Here is a 19996-nt window from a genome sequence, read left to right on the forward strand (position 1 = left end):
GAATGTATTTTATTTCTCCGTCAAAATATTTTCCAGAACTTTTCATGTACATGCTGTATACTCTTTTAGTCACACAACAGCTCACAGACCCCTCCACACTCACCCAATCAGGATCTAAAATTTTAAAATACACAGCACATTATTATTGTAAGAGCTGTTTCCACACCTTTCTGTATTTTTGGCACATGTGTGAAAGTCATCTGCATTACACCTCCCTGGAGTAGTGTGCTCTCCTTCTGTGGATTGCCACTCCTATGCTGAACAACAGCGCCACCGCCAGGAGACCCACAGCCACTGCAAGAGCTGTCACAACACCTGTGGGAGACAACATGCCTGTTTAGGTGCATGTGAATGTGGAAAACTTGGAAGATTTCCAAAAGCCTTGATATTTTTTAAATCAGACCGTCTGTGCTGAAAATCCCCTCACTGCTCCCCAAAGTGAATAAATGTATTGCAGTGAAACCGTAACGATGCCAAAATATTATTATGAGTCAGTGCAAGCAGGAGACTATACAGCCTAAAGCATTGTCTTCTTCACCTGTGCTAGACCATTTTGTCCTTAAGCCACATTCAGCCTCCCAGTTGTCTGCCACTACGTCCTGCACCAGCTCAGTGAACATGGGTAAAGGGCACGGGTTCAATCCGTTGCATCCTGGCGCAGGGTTGGGGTAGGGGTCGTGCCAGGACTCATTGCGGTAGTACAGCTCCACAGAATACGAACTGGGGATTTATTAGGATCAACACAATGAGATGACAAACAGTCGTGGTAAGTGTTATTTAAACGGCTTTGTATCGTGTGCTTATTTGGCCATCGCACACCTGGATGACTGCCAGATTGCCACTGAATTGAAAAGGAAAACAGAAATATACTTCAGTGGTTGAATGCATTTACTGGAATGTGAGTGTGTTTTGGCCATCTGACCTAGATAGTGCAGTTAAACATGCAAGGAGAAGAGTGCACAAAGTGACGCTGACATTACCCATCATACTCCTGGTAGAACTCGAAGAGTTGACAGGCAGCATAAGGAGGAAGGAGACCGTTGTACACGTCCAGAGCCGCCTGGAGGGTGATGAGTGTAGAGTCATGCTAGAAACGAACAGCACAGCAATAATGTGCAAGGAGGTGAGGAGACCTGAAACAGCAGTCTGCACAATAAATGACAAATATGTGTGTCCAAACATTTAACTTACAGCTGAGTACATAATGAATCTGAGAGGGCTCTCTTGCTCTACAGCCCTGGAGAAATTCCTCAGGATGGCATTCAGTAGGACCCCTGGTAAATTAACACATCGGTGTCAACAGTGCAAATGAAATTTTCTCAGACACCAACAAAATCCGTTTGACCTTACTGAGCATCTTGTCTTAGCGCTGCAATCATCTTTCTCCCATTAGTTCACATGTGCTAATATGCTTTTGGGAAACCCGACGCAGCACTTTACACTGTCTGAGGCGTAAACAAAGCCTCGGCCAGCGGTCACAGCCGCAGACACAGTGAGCTTTTTCACTCCAGTGACATTTTTCTCTCAGAATGCTGCTTTAAATGAATTGCCTCTAATGTGAATCCTCACCTCCCGAGAGCCTGGCCTTCTCTCTCCGCTTGTGACTGAGGATGCTGTACATGACCTCAAATGATGCTACTCTCTTCAGGGTGTCCAGAACATCTTGGGTGGCCCAGCGTGGGAGAGTCAAGTTATGGATCCTCTACACAAGAAAATAGCATTCATTACCCCGCATCACGCTAATAATCACATTACACAACACATGAATCGCAACAAAGGGGGTTTAAATGGCTGTATTTCATCGTTTCCATTATCCCGGCTATATTTAGCACTGGTCTGAAGATAACAGATGCTCATTTTGCAAGTGTGAATGAGCGTATTCAACCTGGCCTAGAATCCACCCATCTCACAATGCTTTAATTATCATTTCAATATGTTCTATTCATGTCTTACTGCATGTATAAAAATGATTTACCCACGCTCCAGCCCCCTCCCCATGTTTCTGAAGATGTGTAGGAGAAAACAGATCTCTTCTCATTTCCCTCACTTCAGCTGGTGTTTGTGTCAGTAGTTAGAGCGTTTGTAGAAACTGCAGAATACAGGCGGTGTACAGGCTTCTTTGTGTTTAAGTGTGTCTCTACAGGCTTGCTATGACATATGAAGAATACCTGACAGGTAAGAGTGTCGTAGACCCTCCATATTTTTTTGCCAACCAGTTTGGAGATGGGGTAGCCAGTGTGGTTGGAAAGTCCCTCCACAAAGTACTGCAATGTGAAGAAAAGAGTTAGCACATTCAAACATGTGGTCGAGGAAATATTTAGATCCTTTACTCATGTAAAAATATAGTAGAAGTTCTCCATTCGAAATTCTACTGAAGTAAAACAGAAGTTTTATTGGCTAAATACAAGTAAGAATGTAGCTGGGACTGCTACAAATATGATTAAATATTACATTATTAGTTTAATACTGACATATCAGTGAGCAAATACTGTAGTATTTTCATGTTGAAGATGGTCCAAAGTGGAGTTACTTCTAACTGCTTTTTATACAGTTCAGTAGTTGAGTTCATCTTGGGGGGGTTGCACCCAGGGTCACAGTACAAATCTGGGTGGTCATCAGACTAATGGGGTAGAGTAGAAGAAAATGTTCTGCAACAAAGATTTTTATGCATATTTTGGACCTTAATTTTTTTGCTTTTGTGTGAAATGTTGGATGTTTTTGCCACTTTCAGTCGTTTAAATGAAACCCTGTGAGAGGTTCAGAGGGGAAATCTCAGTTCGGTGAATCTGCTTACAGCTCATAGACATCTGAAACGTGACAAGGGGCCCAAACTAGGCACTGCATTTCTGTAAAGGATCACAAGCCAAAAGGTTGCATCATATTTTCTGAGCGGATCAGTTACTCTTGCTCAAAGCAGCACTTACATTGTTTGAAGTTTTTATTTAGGATCCACTGATAAACTAACCATTTATTGGTACCAGTGTTCAGAACTTAACATTGCAGACATTAGCTGGTTAATTATATCGATCAGTGTTGTTCACTGATTCAGTGATTGCTGTAAATTCAACCTTTGGTCAGACAACACACTGAAAAATGGCACCATTTTGGTTCTTATGTCAAACTTGGAGGTACTGTGCATCCAGCAGAGGGTGTTAAAATTCAGTGCAGGAGGGCCAGTCCTCCTCTCCAACGCCACCTGAATAGGCAGCACATGGGACTCAGTTTAATTAAAACGTTTTCATTGTAATTCTTAATCTAATTCAATCCAACCGTTAATTAGCGTCTCTGAGAATGTGAGAGAAATTGCACTGTGCAGCTTTTTCTAGGCACTGGAGTCACCGTGCCTGAGAAAATCTCTGAGAGGACATGATGTCTACAGCATAACTAACACGTCCACTGGAGGTGCTGATAACGTTGGCACCGGCAACTGTGAAGTATATATTTCACCCAGCACTGAAATGTGCATTTCACAGCGTTTGTTAATTTACGAACCGAGGCATGGACAAAAGAATCTGAGGTGAGGAAGAGTATTATTCACAGCAGTTTTGATTACTCTGATGTTCGCAAAAACAATAGTTACAAACAAGTTTTTAGTGGTTAACAGACATGTGACTCATGGAAAAGGTGATGTTTAACTGAGTAGAGCTTTCATGTCACTGAGCAGATGCTGAGGATGAGTTACAGTACAGTACAGTGTGCACAGAGGGCTGACTTCTTCTGTGGTTTGCCTCACCTGGTGAGCCCTGAGGAACCTCTGGTAAGGCTGACTCTCAAAGGTCTCCGTCATCAGCGCTCTGAACCGTGGACAGTCTTTGCCCGGTGACTTCAACAGCTTGAGAAATTGAAAACAACAGTACAGCATCAGTGGAAATAATGTGCATTTCCAGCAGGTACTGCAAGTCTTTTGGGCACAATTATATGTTCATTTCACACTTTTAAACAGTAGGGAATTTCAGCACGCCTGGTTCACAGCTGAGGTGAGCGCGACAGCAACATGGAGCTACAGAGAGAGACTCAAATTAACTTGTACAGGTTTCTTTTCAGCTGTGTATGGCTACAGTGTGAAAGGAAATATTTATGTGGCTCGGCAGCCCACCTTGTCCTGGGCTCTGGGGACGGTGTGCACGGGAATAGGCCGCCACAGTAACTGGGGCATGATGGGAGCTGGGCGTCTGGTCGGGGGGAACATCCCAGCAAGACAGGCCTGGGCACTCATGAGAGTGCGGTCGTAGTCGGTGCTCCTCACGTATAACTGTTGGGAACATGGTATTAAAATGCATGCATACTGTATGTTAGTGCTCAGTTTGTCTGTCACTAGTACCACTGTCTACTTCTTCCAAACGAGACACTCAGGATTAGTTTGCTTTTTATAGAAAGTGGAAATGCACTTGGAAACACAAAAGAATTTGCATTTGCAAAGTGGAAATGCACATAGTTCTGTTTCTATTTTTATCTAATAAAGATGCAAAATAAATGCACCCAGCAAAGCAGCAGTGTAACATGAGAGAGCTGTATTTATCCCAAGTCAACTGAGGTATTCCCTTAACATGAAGAGGAGCGGAGTCAGAGGAGATCCAAATGGATGAGAGAGGGAGGAGGGGGAAAGATCCTCCTTACTGTGATCTCTTCTGACATCAGCCTTCGCTCGTCTATATCTCTCTGTCACCCCATGTCAGGTCTTTGCACACAGTAAGTCACACTGATAAGGTTGGATGTTCCTGTGATGCCGAGAACGCTTCTTTCTCCCCTCCCTCCTTTTGTCAAATTAAAACAGACATGGCAGCGCGGGGAAAGGTACGGCGCAAGTTGACTGAGACTTGGGCGACAAATCGCCAATGACAGGTACTGAGAAGAGTTGTTATTTTTGAGGTAATTGCGTGTTATTCAAGAGAGGGAGAAGAGGACTGAAGGCAAGGATGGAGAGATGGAGGGAGGGGCAAGAGAGAGAGAGGGAGGAAGAAAAGGAAAAAACAGAGGCAGGAAAAGGAAATCATATCTTCCTAATGACAGTATGCTCAGCATGCAGCCCAGGGGCACGCTGAACCTACATACATGCTGCCAACTGTACTGTACATGGAGCCCAGGGGCAAGATTACCCCACATGTTACAGCAAATTACAAGGCCATGGCAGTGATATCACCAACATGAGTCATGCTCATTAACTTAGTGTATGTTGTTAAAGCCATTACAGATGGTGGCTGGCCACACATGAGTTTGATTTTGCATGTTGGCATGAGGACACATTGTCACAGGGGGACATCAGGTGACCAAGACCAGAGGAAAAACAGATACTCACACGCACACACTTACATGCATGCACAAATACACCCACCTCTCTGTTGTTGTAGTCCTCACTGAGGAAGCTTCCATAACGCCTCCTGAGAAACCTGCCCAGCTCGAACTGCTGTTTCATGCCCAGCTGAAAGGAAAAGTGCCAGCACAGTTCATTTTTGTCGAATCTGACCTTTTTGCTGAAGATTTGGCAGAATTATAGTCAAATTCAACATATTAACATAAGATAACAAATTTGTCCATTTCTACGGGGCCTCCCAGAGCCACAAATAGTACATTTGCTCACTGTAAACTGGCTAATTGCCTGAGAACAGAGCAATGTCAGAGTAGGAAGGAATTTAATTAAAAATCTACAACAACCTTTTATTCCACCTCAGGACTTCAGTTTGTTAGAAACTGATTTTATTTTGATTTTATGCGAAATAAACGTACATTTTTAAGTGACTGCACCCAGACCAATATAGAGGTAGAAAGAGAGTTTAGACACTCTGTAAATGCCCTCCTGTAAGTGGATTTATTGTCAAATTAATGTATTAATGGATGCATTTTATAAACATATACACCGTCTACACCTGAAAGCTCATTATTGTGATCATTATTGGTTGTTTTGTTTGCCAAATCCTGCTTGCCAAAATAATAATGATCACATGTACATACAGGGTATCATCCAGTACCTCAGTCAGCTGTCCAAAGCCCTGCGCCCACACTTCCTCCCCATGAGGATCTCTGGGATACGACTCAATCGGCGATCGATCACCGTGCCTGAACACCTTTAAAGTCATAACAGATTATGTCACATGGATTCAGACGCCTTGCCACTGCCTTACACTCTTTACTTTAGAGAAAAATCCACCCTGAGACAGAAGTCAGAAATAGAAACCTGTGATCGAACAATTCAGTCAGGATTTGAGACACGGAAGAGTCATTCTGATGATACCATCAAGACACAAATGCTGGAGCTGCTCCGTTAACATTAACCTGAGGCCTCACTTTGAGTTGTGACATGACACACATGTTGATTAAAGTGGATTATTGACACGTGTGATTCACTCCTGCGAAACCTCAAGAAAAAGCATACTGCAAAGAGAAGTCAACAAAGTAATAGTTTGCTTTAAATACAGTCATCATCTTTTTTGATGCATAAGACGTTTCTAGAGTTGAACATGAACTGAAGTAAAACAAACTTAAGTTGACTCATCTACAATATAATAAAACAAGTGAACTAAAATACATTTTAACAATTAATTGTTAACAAATAATTATGCACATCCACTTAAAGATTGAATTAGATGAATGCAGATAGCACACTGATGAGGTAGTTAACTATAAAATTGAACTGCTAGATATCAAGTAGTAAACCTAATTATTACTTTAGCAAAAAAGATTACTGTTAAAATACAGTTAATGTAACAGACATATTATATATATATATATATATATATATATATATATATGAAGTCATTCATGAGTGAGAAACATGCTAGTGTAATATATGAGGCAGTTTTGGGTCTTAAACAGATAAAAATAAAATAAATAAACTAAAATAAAAAGCTGCCACATCATAGGAAAACTATTTGTGATTTCTGCTTAAATCCTCTTTTTCATTCTATTGTTGATTTATAGTGTAAAAGAAAAATATGCAAAGAGCTTCGTGAACAAAGCAGTAGTGTCTGGGAAAGATATGGTTGACACTGTTGGAGTTTAGGCTCAAAGTAATCCTCTGTGACATAAATGTGCAAACATAATAATGCTCACTGAGCAGAAAAATGCAATGTAATCAGCAGCAGCGTACAGTAATGTCACTCTTGTGTGATCGAAAGTGGCTTCCAGGTGATGTTAAAATTCTAGCACTCAACAAATAACTCTGTCTGGACATCTTGCATGTGATTACGGTGTTGTAAGTCGACTTAGGGAGAAATCGTAATATTATGTTCAAAAGTCGTCATTGTTAATCATGCACACAGGAAGGAAAAAGACTTGGTAGACTTACGGCTACGACAAACTTCAGCACCCGGCACTCAGTCAGGCAGATGCAACAGAGAAGGAGTAAACAGCCCAAACTTTTCTGGATCCTCCACATCTTGACTTGTCGATCTCAACCTCCTTCACAGAGTTCAGCTGGTTGCATGAGGGGAAAAATGCCTTGAAATTTCAATTAGAAAAGCAATCAGCAGCAAAAATTGCACATTCTAATCCAGCAAAAGTGCAAAATGTGCCTTTTAGATCAGTCATATAACATAAAACATGAATGTTTGCTCATGTTTTTTTAACGTGCTGTAACACTGTAGCCCCGTCAACTTGGTTTAAACACTCATGAAGAATATATGGATACAATGCCATGAACAGTAGACTACATGTACAACAAGATGCCTTGTCAAAGAAGATTTAGCGGCTCACGTACACTAAATGAACATGTGCACTTACCTCACCATGCTTGTTCACACATTTTGCATTTTGAAGCAGACTGCTGTGCATCCCAAATCTCCAGTCATACCCAGATTGACATTAAGTGCATGTTCCAGTAAAGGAGGGAGTGCTTTTATAGCCCTCCTACCTGACCTTGTGTCTCTCTCTCTCTCCCCAGGGATTTCTGGTCCCAATCTACTTCATCGTCGACTGGAGTCCAAATCACTGTCTCTGCCAATCCCCCGCTGCGCAGTGACAAGACCCCCCCTCCTTGCAGACATATTTGAGTCAGCTTTTGAACTTAAGAATACATGTTTGGCCCCTCAGTGTGGATAACTCCTCTTCAAAGCCACAGTGGTGCAGTATATTCTTAAGGACAGACTGGCTTTGGAATAACACCATAACAAAGAAATGGGCTAAGTTAAGATGCACCCACCTGGCTTCTCAAATTGTACTCCTACGAGCATAAACGCACACGTACACACTTACACACTTGCCCAGGGCCACAAACATTCATTATAACTTGCTATGTCATCCGCCGTGGGTTTGGCCCCAAAATTACAGGGCCTGCAGCATTTTCCCTGACTCGACACACGTGTAAGTGCCTGTTAGTATCAAAGCAGCTTTATGGGATACAATGGGATTAGTGAGTGTGAAGATTTAGAGCCATAGAGCGTTGACATCATACTTGATAAGTGTGAGATAGGATCTATTGTACAAAGCAATACACAATGTAGTATTCAAGGAGGTGGCTTGTCAGCATAACATAGATGCTCGAATCATTATGTTAAGACTTTATTGACATTAGTCTGAAATAACAGAACGCACATAGACTTGCATACACACGCTGACAGAATTCAGACTTGAGAAAGCTGACCGCTTACATGAGGAAGAAGCAGTGGAAGCCTTCACTTTATTAAAGTTAAAGTAACAATAGCACAAGGTAAAAACACTGATCCAAATATTATTTTAAAGATGAGTATGGTACTAGTCTATATTTCTGATATATTATAATTTAGTGCATTCTTCCATGCCATAAACATTCATCATCAACGTCAAAAACACATAATTAAACCACGCCGTTGCACTGGGATGACATGTTTTTCTATTAAAAGAAACACGGACATTGTAGTTTATTTTGTATTATTCCGTCATTCATGTGCTGCTGCTGTAAATACTCATTCACTTGCTAAATCTGTTGCTGAAAATTGTCCCCAGCCAACTCGCTTTCACTCCCAAGACGTTACATCAGGAAGGCTCTGGCTACCCTCTAACATCATTCTTCAACATGCAGGGTAGACCAACAGATCTCTATCGACAGCTTGTTCTCAGCCCTAACGAGTCAAATGATGTAGGAGGTTTGGGTGGTTGGATGGGTCAAGCACAGGACTTTCATCAAGGAGGTTTGTGTCAAATTCTGATACAATTGAAATAAAGTCTTAATTCCACCACAACCTTAAGTATCAGGAGAGGAGTGAGAGCATCAGAGAGGCAGTGTGCAGAGCTGGAATATTTTCAGATGTAACTCAGTGAATTTAGGGTTTATTTCAATTGTTGGAACAGTGGATGAATCAAGAAGGTTTATCTTGTTTGTGCTGAGATTGAATGAAGTATGTTTTATGTTGATGTGCAAGGTACAATTATTGTTTCTGTCAATCGACGCTCTGAAGAGAACCATATGGCGGCTGTTTCTAGATAATTTAAAAGGATTTTCCTCTTTACAAAAAGTCATTCTTTGTAGAGATCCTCTGCATAATGTCGTCAGACACTTGGAGTAACAATCTGAGCCCATCAGTGGCAAAAACAAGCACTTTTTACTGGACGTACTTTGACGGTGCATAAATGTCCCAGAGGATAAGATTGCAGCTTGTTTCGCGACTGCCGGCTGCGGCACTCTCACTCAATGCTGGACCAACTTCAAAAAGTGTTGTCCCCATTGTGCACTTTGATACAAAAACATTGGAAAGTAAGGTCGAGGTTGAAAAATACCTAATTTTCCTTTGAAAATAATCTGCATAGGGTTCAGTATGAAATGTAATGCATTAAAGTATTCAATTGAGAAGTCGATCCCACTACTTGAGTAGATGTTTAATTACTTTCCACCACTGTGCAGATCTTTCTCTGCCCATCTGTTTTATTCTTTCTCTCTATCTCATAGCAGCGTATAGAAATCCTCGCACTGTGTAACACACACACACAGGCACACACACGTGGTATTCTAGCTGGTACAGGTTGGCTTTGAAAAACCACGCACCTGTACAAATGGGTCAGTGAGTCCACCTGCACTGATCTACAGAACAACATATGCATACTCAAGGGTCTGAGTGAAGAAGAAGAAAGGAGTTTCACCACATGAGGCCAATGGATACACACACACACACACACACACACACACACACACACACACACCCCTCTCTCTCTCTCACCCAAGTGGCTGTAGTGTTTTTGTCTTTGTTGAAATAATTGCGGTGATTTTCAAGACCGTTGTCATGGCAGCGCAGAGGTTGATGCATGTTGACAGAATCTGTTGCAGGGCGACCGAGAGACTGAAAATGGGAGATAAGAGGTGGGAGGAGAAGTGATGTGCGTGTACGTGTGCATGCTCGTGTGTGTGTGTGTGTGTGTGTGTGTGTGTGTGTGTGTGTGTGTGAAAGCTGTGATGGTGATGGTGGGGGGATGGAGGAGGAAGTGGTGCTGGTGGGGGGGCTTTCATGTGTTTCAATCCATATGATGAATGGAGATGAGCAGTATGGGACATCTCAGCCTGATAGAACGAGGCCCAAGATCAGGAATGAACAGTTATGAGTGCGCTGTGAACGCAGGATAGGGAGGGAGAGAGGAGGGGGGGGAGGGAGCGAGGGAGAAAAGCGGGGTGCTATTTTAGTCCGAGCGTTGTCATGGAAACTGCAGCCTCACTACAAATGGAGACATCCAGAACACACGGATCGTCAAACAAATGGCGTGCGTAGGGCCCAGCGTGAAGCTACGCCGTGGCTGTGCGACACTGTGCCATCTCGGTCGAGCCCACCCCCACCCACGCCGGCACCCACGCCTCCAGTCAGATAACAGTGGCGTCTTCTTCATGGCAGAGACTGAATATCAATGGGAGGGTCGCTTTTAGGGAGTGGAGGGTGGAGGAGGGGGACTTGGAGTCAGGGGCTAAGTGACAGGCAATGGTGTCCATTCAGGCAGTGAGTCACAGCCGCTCACTCTCTGTCTTTTAATTAACAGTCTTTTCCACACTTCCTTCCCTTCCCTCTTCTCCTCTCCTCTTGTCTGCCCCTTCACTCTCTGTCTGTCTCCCATCCTCTCCCTCTTCCTATCTGCCTGCTTCTATCTCTCTCTCACTCTCTCTCGCCCTCTCTCTCTCCTGCACTCTGAAGGACGGAGGTATTCCCACATTTCTCCGTTGCTATAGCAACACCGCAGCGAGAACAGGAAAGAGAGGACGCAGGGAGGAGGAGGAGGAGGAGGAGGAAGAGGAGGAGGGGAGGATGGAGACGTGGTGGTGGTGGGGGCAGGGAGGGAGGGGGAGGGGTGTGGAAGCGGCCTAAGATGAGGGGATGTGTGAACAATGCTAATGCTAATGGTAGCAGGAGCAGCAGCAGCCAAGTGTTGGTGAATTCCCCTCTCGTCGCATCACGCTGGGCGCAGACTCACATGTCACATCCACATTTGCATAATTGCCATTGGGAATCTGTTTGCTCTGTATGTTGCTATGGTCATTGATATCTACCACAAAATGATACATGAGACATGTCTTTGCGCAGCCATTTGACTCTTTTTTTTTCTTTCCTCTTCTCTGTGGCCAACCCTGCAGAGCTCGCTTCCAGCTCCAGCCATTTCTTGAACATCGTTTAGGAATAAAAAGAAACAGACCAGACTCTTGCCTGATCTCTATACAGCAGGCGGTTTGGGGCTGAAGTGCTGTGTGCTTTAGATGGATTGAATCATTGACAAATAAGCATATTTTCCAATGCTTTAAATCAATGCCAATCAATGCAGGTCAAATGACCCACTGATCAAGCAGATATATCAATGTGGAATGCACACAGAGACCATGGGAAGACCGGAGCTATTTCATATCGATGTCATCATCCCATTCAATCAGGACAGAATGCGGTCTCATTATCTCTGCATATATATCGTAAGGCGTTAGAACAAAGCAGTGTTGCATCAATTTCCTAACATGTAAAGATTTGTAGTGAGCAGCAAAGCTCTTGTGGCCTGCAGAGGAGACAAGCACCCACATCCTCCTCCTTCCTCAGTACACATATTTGTCTGGTTGACATGTTGTAAGAAACTCAATAGATACATATCAGTCCTGACTGAAATGAATATTCCTCCATAGGTCCATGTCACGAACATGTACGAATCCTTACACTGTTTGGTACCTGGTGCATAGTCTGCTGCATGTCAGCTGTCCTCTCAATCAATAACTCATCTCTCGACGTCAATATTGTTATCCCCCATGGGACAAAAATGTCCTTCTTTAGGACAAAAGGAGAATAAGCAAGATGGGATGAAGGGGATGTGAGAAACAGAAGGATGAGTTGCTTCTGCCTTCAAATATATCACCATGTTATTTGTGTGAGGGATCTCCACACTTTTCCTTTCTCTTGGTCAATGCCCCGTGAAATACCCCACGTGCTGATCTCCTTCCAGGTAGAGGAAGCCAAAATAATGTTTATAGACATAGTGACAGGGCAGTTTTCTACAATACTTTTGAGATTTTGTCATATACGATTAGTATATTGTGAAGCCATGCTTTCCCTGTATCTGTAAAAGAAAATATGAGCAAGGGTGATAAAAATCACAGGAAATCAACCTTTCTGCTTTTTGTTATTGGCAAGGATTTTCATCTGGATTCAGCCTTGAGCACTCATCTTATGCCTAAAGCAGCATTATGCAAGATTTGGTGTTATTTGAGACTTGATACCCCTACAGTTTCAGAGTGCAAAACACTTTGCCAACACTGTCATAAATACAGCTGGACAGCTGGACGCATGCATCTGTTGACAAGATGAAGGATTTGGAACTGGCCAAGACTACATCAGAAGCCAAAGAACCATGTCAGCTGACAGGGTAGAGTAATGTTACAGGATTTTACACAAATATGACTCTGCATAATTTTATTAGAGATGAACACCAGTATAATAAAAATCATGACAAAAAAGAATGACAGAAGTCAAGTATGTGTGTGATTGAATAAAATGTTGTTGGCAACAGGAAAAAGGCTGAATTCCAAACAGGCAACATGGGACCGTGTCATTTCTTACAAGCTAGCTGAGATAAGTTTGCCATGTTACAAATTTTCAAGGCTTACTCGGTGTGAGATTGACAAAGACTGACCAAAGTTTGTTGGTTTGAGCGGAGTTTATGTATTTGCATGCTAACCTGAGTCGGAACTGTGGTTAGATGACTTTTGGCATCTGAAAAAACTACGAAACTCTGAGACAAACATTGGCAAGGATGTACACCCTGCTGCCATTTTCCCGTTCACTGCTAAAAAGTTTGCAAATGCACATTTGCTTGCTCAGTTAGAAAGGTAATGTAATGGAAAGTTTTCATGCACTGCTAACAGTGTATGAGGTTTGGATTTTTATAACAATGCCTCCACCTTGATGCCCGTAACGAGAATACCGGGCTACCTTCTTCTTATTAGTACCCATAGCTGCTGGTGTGTGTTGTAATGCATTGCAGCACAAGATCAGGCATTCAGGGTGCAGAGGGGGAATGAGAGGAGCCATTCTCCCTATTCCAAGTCAGTGTACCATCATAATGATTTTGAGGATGTTAATAGTAAAATGGTTGCATAATGTTGCTTAATTAAGCAGTAGGTCAATATCACATTGAACAATTTTATTTAGCATATACCGTGACAGATTTTGTTATCCAATATCCAGACTGACTTAAAGTAATATTTAAACGTTTTAGGAAATACGTTTATTCGCTTTCTTGCTGAGAGTCAGATGAGAAGATCGACACCACTCTCATGTTTGTACGGTAATTATGAAGCAACAGCCTGTAACTGATTAGCTTAGTTTAGAAAGCTGGAAATGGGTGATCTCTGTCTGAAATGAAGAAAATACTCCTCTAAGACTCATTAATTAACACATTATATCTAATTTGTTTAATCTGCACAGAAACTGAAATGTAAAACAACAGGTTAACGGGGTTGCGTCTCTTAGTCATGACCAGTAACTTATTGGAGAAACTCCACAATGACTCAGTTTCACACAACATATTTTATATAGATTTTCAAGAGATATAACATGTTTCTTAATGAGCTTTGCAGAGTCTGGTGGATTTTGTTACCTTTGGACAGAGCTGGGTTAACTGTTTCCTCTTGTTTATGCTAAGTTAACCAGCTGGCTGTAGCTTCATATGTACTGTGCCCACATGAAAGTGGTATCAATGTTGTCATTGAACTCACAGCAAGAATTACTCTGAATCCCAAGAAGATGAACTATTCCTTTAACAATTAGTGCCAGAGCATGAATATGTGATTATTACTGAAGCATGAACAGGGCAAGTAAAAGTCACTACATAATTCAGAGTGCCATAAAAAGCAAAACATGCCACAACATTAACCGAGTAAAGTAAAAACATGACCCCTGTCTGCAGTTATGGTAAATCAATACTCAAGTAAGTGTATCTAATAACAACATCAGCACAGTGCCTGAAAAGTGTGTTTGTGTGGGAGTGCATGCACTGGGGAACAATTTGCTACATACCTTCCTCCAGTAATTACATGGGAAGTCTGTTCATAATGTATGCTGCAAACAAAATGTGCATAGGAAAGTAATTACCTTGAATCACATCTTCAAGTACAGGCCTACAGTGGAACATAGCATCATTGAGATTTTGTTATTTCTGGTAACAATATAATATGATTAGAGAGCATTTTAAAGTAGCCCATTGTGCTCTGGCTTTTTTTGACAGTTTTTCAGATTTCCATTTGGATTCAGCATCAAGAGAGATGTTTTTGTCTCATTTTGGCCCATTACAGCAAATTAGAGTCGGTGAAATAATCAGACTAATTTCAGCAAAATATGCAGTGTTTTTAACATTTTGTATTAACTTTAAGGGCGAAAATGTAATTTCTTGTGCCATTAATATGCACATAAATACATACATGAATAAATCAAACCGTTAGCTCTTGGGCAATACAAAGAAAATGTCACACGCCATATGAAAGCCTGACATAACTCATTGTCAATTCAAGCCTATACTAACATATACAGCAGCAACTCTAGTCCACACCCACCTCAGCAGCATTTAGCGGAAAGAGAAACAAACTCTTTTTTTTTTTTTTTTTTCTGTGTGACATGCCTTGTTGGTCAGGTTGAGTGTTTTATTCTCAGAAGAGGTGAAGAACTGTCTGGTGTTACAAGAGCTCCTGAGTGCACAAGTGCACATGATGCACGTCTACCATTGAGGCCTCGCTATCGCATGTTTGTGTATCCTCTCTCTCTGGATTATTAATTGAGATCTCTGGGTGAGGAAAGTAACATTATTCCCAAGTCAAAGGGCCTGCCGCATGGCTCTTAATGAGAGGGAATCTAAATATAGACTGAAACAAAAGCAAAGTATTTTCAGTACAGTATGAGAAAGCCCTCTGAGAACAGCAGTAGTAAGCTCATAATTCACCAACATAGTTTCATGTAATAACAGTCAAAAACTGAATCTTTAAACAAAGAGCAGACTTTTAATCAAAAGCCTTCTGGTTTCCTTTTATCCATCTTACACAAAATAAGTCCAACTGGGTCACTGTGATCCTTTCCTCATACTTTCCATAATACTTTGAATTCTCAGTCCGAGCTAAGCCTGCTAACGGTTCCGTGTAGCCCATTCTCACATAAACAATGCCTAAATAGGCCACAGAAGCTATACTTAGTTTTTTCTTTTTCTTTTTGCTATGACTGCAGCCCACACAGCCGCATCGAACACACTACGTTCGTATTAAACACATGTGTTGCGCACTGCAGCCTTTAAAGTGTGAATAAATAAAAGGCTTTCACGTTTTCATGGTTTCTCGATTGGCGGAGAGGCAGCCCACAGACTCTGACACCTCTGCTTCACAGTGGAGTTTATGTTGTGTCAGGTTCCCCACAGACTCTGCAGTCTGTCTGTGGGCCAGGGGGAGCTGGGGAATCCCTGGAGAAACACACAGCTGGGAGGTTATTGAATTTGAAGGGAAAAGACAGCGTTGGGAAAAGGAGAGGATAGTGCAGGCACAGTGGATTTCTAGAAAATGACTGCACCACATACGTGCAAATGGAGACGTCCTTGTACTGTACAGGCAGAATGTTATACTTTCCAAACAGGAATCAGGATTTCCTCTTTTCTTTTTGATACATTACATAGTTTTGAATTACAAGGGGGGGATTTATTTTTGATAGATACACTCCATGTGGATGTGTTTGTTCATGCTGTGAAGGCTGAGACTGGCATTTTGAGTATCTACCTTTTCAAATTCAAATTTGATCCCACTCCGTCACATTATACTCACGCCAAGATCACAGAATGCTCTAAATGTATTTGCATTAGAGCATTTCTCTTTCATCTTTAGTGCATATTAATGTATTCTTTTCTGCTGCATACACACTCTTTGCTCACTTCACACCCCCCGCTTCATGTGAGCGTTACCCTTTTCAAACATAGCAAGAAAAAGGCAAATTCAAGTCTTCTCTAGGCATTCGTTATGTGTTTGTTCGCTACTAAAACAAGCTGAGGAACAGCAAAAAGCTGCAAACATAGATATTAATAATCTGCTTGAAAATTAGTCACCTCAAGGTGCTACAGAACATTTGGTTTGATATCTTTCTTTTGCTTTGGGTTACAGTCTTCAGAAAATACTGCAATGTAACCATAATATACTGTAGCTGTCTTTTCTATTGCTATTTCAGCATACGGGCCTAACATTACGTCCAAGAATGGGGACTGAGATCTCTGGAGAATACAAGCCAAGTACAATTACATTCATGAAAATGACTTTGCATAGTGCCACCTAAGACATTTCAAACACAATCTCTCTGCACAAACATTTTATCTCAACATATAATTGAAATTCACCATCGTGGTTCATGGCTGATGCATTTGTTATTGCATGAATCCCTGGTGGTTGTTGTTTCGTAATGTGGGCTGGACTTGTACTGCACAGAGGACATCTGTGATAGGCCATACAGTTTCACCTCACCTCAGGGTTCAAAATAAGCTTAAAAATACCAAATCTGGAAGATGCGGATGAATTGAAGAACAGAATGCAACACAGTGAATCAAAGGAATCAAGCTCCATTTTATCAACCCTTTCAAGATAAGAATTAGTGATAATGATGTGCTGACGAAGCCCCAGTGCCCTGCACATTATTAGCCAGCGTAAAAAATTAGTGAGTCCACTGCATCTGGAGATGTCAGCAAGGTAACCCAAATGCAATGAGTTGTTTTTACTTTTTTTTATCTTGCATGGAGAACATCTGATTATTCACTAAAGGAACTGATTTGTTTGTTTCCCTTTTATTTAACTATTTGCCAGAATTCACAACATATGCTAATAATAATAAGAAGAAGAAAAGAAAATGTCACCGCAGGTTAATGTATAATTACACTAATGTAACCTGATGGGCCATTTGATTTATTAAGGCGGTCACCATGCAATAGTGATTACAGGCTGTAATAGGGTTGTGTTGAATTTGTTTGATTAATTTGTCTCTTCTTCTACAGCTACTCCTCTTAATCAGTTAGTCAGCTAATTTATTCTTAGGATTTCAATCTGCAAAGACTAATAGATCAGTAAAATGTATTTCTAGACAATTATCAGCCCAGGTCTAGCCTTGTAATACTATTTTAGAAATTCTTTAGTTAAGTCAATGATCTTTTTTTCATGATTACAGATATTTACAGTTCAAGAAATGAGTGGCAGCACCTTCAAATTGTTCAACTGTTCGACAGTTTCTGAGCTGCTGGAACTTTTTAATATCCAAAAATGGCTACATTTGCTGTAACACCATAACAATTGCATGTAGCTGGTTATATAAAGAGCTACCAGCAAGTTACAGTATTTTTGTGCTGTAGCTGGAGTACAAGTGGCCATTGTGTCCAACCATAACCTTATTTTGAAAGTGTCTTTCCTGTCTCCTGATCTAAGTGTGAAAACAGAAGGAAAATCAAGTCATAAAATACAGTGTAAACACAATTATTGTTCAGACTTTTTTCATTTTGTTTTATAAAATTTCACGCAATAACTTATTTGAAACATCATCATGTTAAACTTGTTAACTCATTTCTCATTTAGTTAGTTGTGGTGCTCTGCAGGATGAAATCACAACAAAGAATGAAAGTGGTATATGCGTCTAATAGCAGAATAACTCCTTACAGCGGGCGCAAAATTGAAGTCACAGAAGTAAGCAAACAGTGAAATAATATACCTCTCAGTCATTGTATGACAGTCATTGAAGTGCAAGTACAGCACATGTTGATCTTGCTATAATTGAATACTCTTCTGCCACACTGTGTACCTGGATGAACGCATGAAAAAAATGACATTTAATGACAATACATAAAGACCCAAATTGATAATATCACATACTGAGATACAACCAACAACTGCAAAATAAAAAAAGAAACAAACAAACAAAAAAAAACACAAAATGACATTTTTTCAATCATTATTTTGTATTAAAGAGATCTAAATTTTTCTTAACACTGCTCTCTCTCTCCTTTTAAAAAGCTTTTTTTTTTATATTGTTTTATCAAACAGAACTGCTTACCTTTAAAGAACCAAAAGGTCAGTCCATTTTCTTGCCTTGCAATTTGGTGTCTCAGATATGATAATCCATTTGATTACGGAGTTTTGCTTCCAACAAACCAAGAAATGTCATCTGGGCTGAAGCATCCATTGTAAGCAACGGATGATGCAGATGATATACATATGCCAGTGCTCCATCTGTAGCCGAACTGCATCACCTCACCACCATACAGTACAGTGAGGTTCAGTTGCCCAATATGCACATTCAGGCTCCAGTCTCAAGCTTGTGATCTTCATTAAAAGGGGTCAAACATTTGTTAACATCACTGCTGTAGAATGAGCCTCCTTTCAAATCGCATCAAGTTCTTTATGTACAATGGCAGCCACTATACTAAGATGCAACAAAGCCCTTCTGCATTTCTTCCAAATGTTAATAATAATGATGATAACAGTGAATGTTGTGGATGCCCAGAGGTATGAAAGGAGCATTTCTGTGCCGATTAGGTGAGTCACCATCACAATAAAACACTGCTACAGCGGTGTTAAGGTAAGAAGATTTGTTCCACGGTTAACATGCAGGAATGTACGCTCACACAGGGCACACAAGGAGGTATCTAGTATGCTCTTTGAAATCTGACGGCAGAGCCACCAAATGTAGCACATCAAGGGAGCGGCCATATGTTGTCTCTTTAGCCTTCATTTATATTCTATTTGTGTCTCTGCGGGGCTACGGTTGAACCCTGCCCACTAGATCTGTCTGTGGGGTCGCTACACATTTACATTTACTATGGTTTTGAATGAGATTCACGACCGAAAACACTAACACCGAGTTGAGAAATAAATGGCTGCAATTTAGACAACCTGAGTTATTTGATCAATCCGTTTGCATATGGTATTGTTGGCAAAACCAGTTGATTTTAAGAGATGGCTTGGATGTTTGGCATTAAACAGGATGAACGTGGTGTGCATTGATGTAGAAGATGTTCCTTTCATGGATTAACCTCTGTGACAGTACAATCTGGATGGGTTTTGTCTGATATCATCTCTCACATTATCATCACCATTATTATTATCGCTCAGTGTTCCTTTTCTTCCAATAAGTGTGGGCTTGTTGCTGATAAGAAAAACCATCATCACTCACATAAAACAGCTCCTATATATATATATATGCAACAAAAGAAAAACAGCAAAATCACATACAGAGCTGCATTACAGTCAAAAACCTTGTTGATATGACTTTGTTGGTAATACTATCTCAGGTACATTTATCTGAATAACTGGTTGCATGTCCAGTTTGTGCTCAATTGCAACAAACATTTTAGGTTCCTGCTTGATAAATACAGTCTGTTATCCAAAAGAAAGGTAATTTATAATTTCAAAACATCACCTTTCCTCTATCCCTCTTCCCATTTCAACCCATTTCCAAACTAGCATGAAAAAATCACCATGGGAGAAGCACAGTGAGGGCTAATTTCAGACAAAAGCACTTTCCTTAAAAATAAGTTCATCTTGTTCTGTTAAAAACACTAATTTTGCAAACCCAGTAGT

At 41.1% G+C, this 19996-nt stretch overlaps 1 protein-coding gene across 2 annotated transcripts; it reads right to left on the reverse strand.

Moving 5' to 3' along the window:
* LOC139349518 (testicular acid phosphatase homolog) lies at positions 1–10246 on the reverse strand. Of its 2 annotated transcripts, none has more exons than XM_070990397.1 (12): positions 10125–10246; positions 7283–7410; positions 5967–6062; positions 5333–5419; positions 4097–4252; positions 3734–3832; positions 2169–2264; positions 1570–1702; positions 1192–1274; positions 981–1087; positions 539–720; positions 1–315 (listed from the first exon to the last, which is right to left on the reverse strand). In XM_070990397.1, exons 2-12 carry the CDS (start codon positions 7370–7372, stop codon positions 206–208), a joined length of 1239 nt encoding a protein of 412 aa, XP_070846498.1. In that variant the 5' UTR covers positions 7373–7410; positions 10125–10246; the 3' UTR covers positions 1–205. The 2 variants fall into 2 exon arrangements, with proteins under 2 accessions (XP_070846498.1, XP_070846499.1); XM_070990398.1 differs by lacking the exon at positions 10125–10246 and adding an exon at positions 7717–7803 and having other exon boundaries at positions 98–315.
* Positions 10247–19996: the final 9750 nt, after the last annotated feature.

The sequence above is a fragment of the Chaetodon trifascialis genome, chromosome 21, assembly GCF_039877785.1.
Source record: "Chaetodon trifascialis isolate fChaTrf1 chromosome 21, fChaTrf1.hap1, whole genome shotgun sequence".
Lineage (NCBI taxonomy): Eukaryota > Metazoa > Chordata > Actinopteri > Chaetodontiformes > Chaetodontidae > Chaetodon > Chaetodon trifascialis.

Excerpts from the sequence above, each read along its gene's own strand:
- LOC139349518 (XM_070990397.1), bottom strand. The coding sequence starts at position 7,372 with ATGTGGAGGATCCAGAAAAGTTTGGGCTGTTTACTCCTTCTCTGTTGC. Across the intron at positions 2,265-3,733 it reads GGTTCCTCAGGGCTCACCAG|TACTTTGTGGAGGGACTTTC; the intron begins GTGAGGCAAACC and ends TTCACATTGCAG. Across the intron at positions 316-538 it reads GACAAAATGGTCTAGCACAG|GTGTTGTGACAGCTCTTGCA; the intron begins GTGAAGAAGACA and ends TGTCTCCCACAG.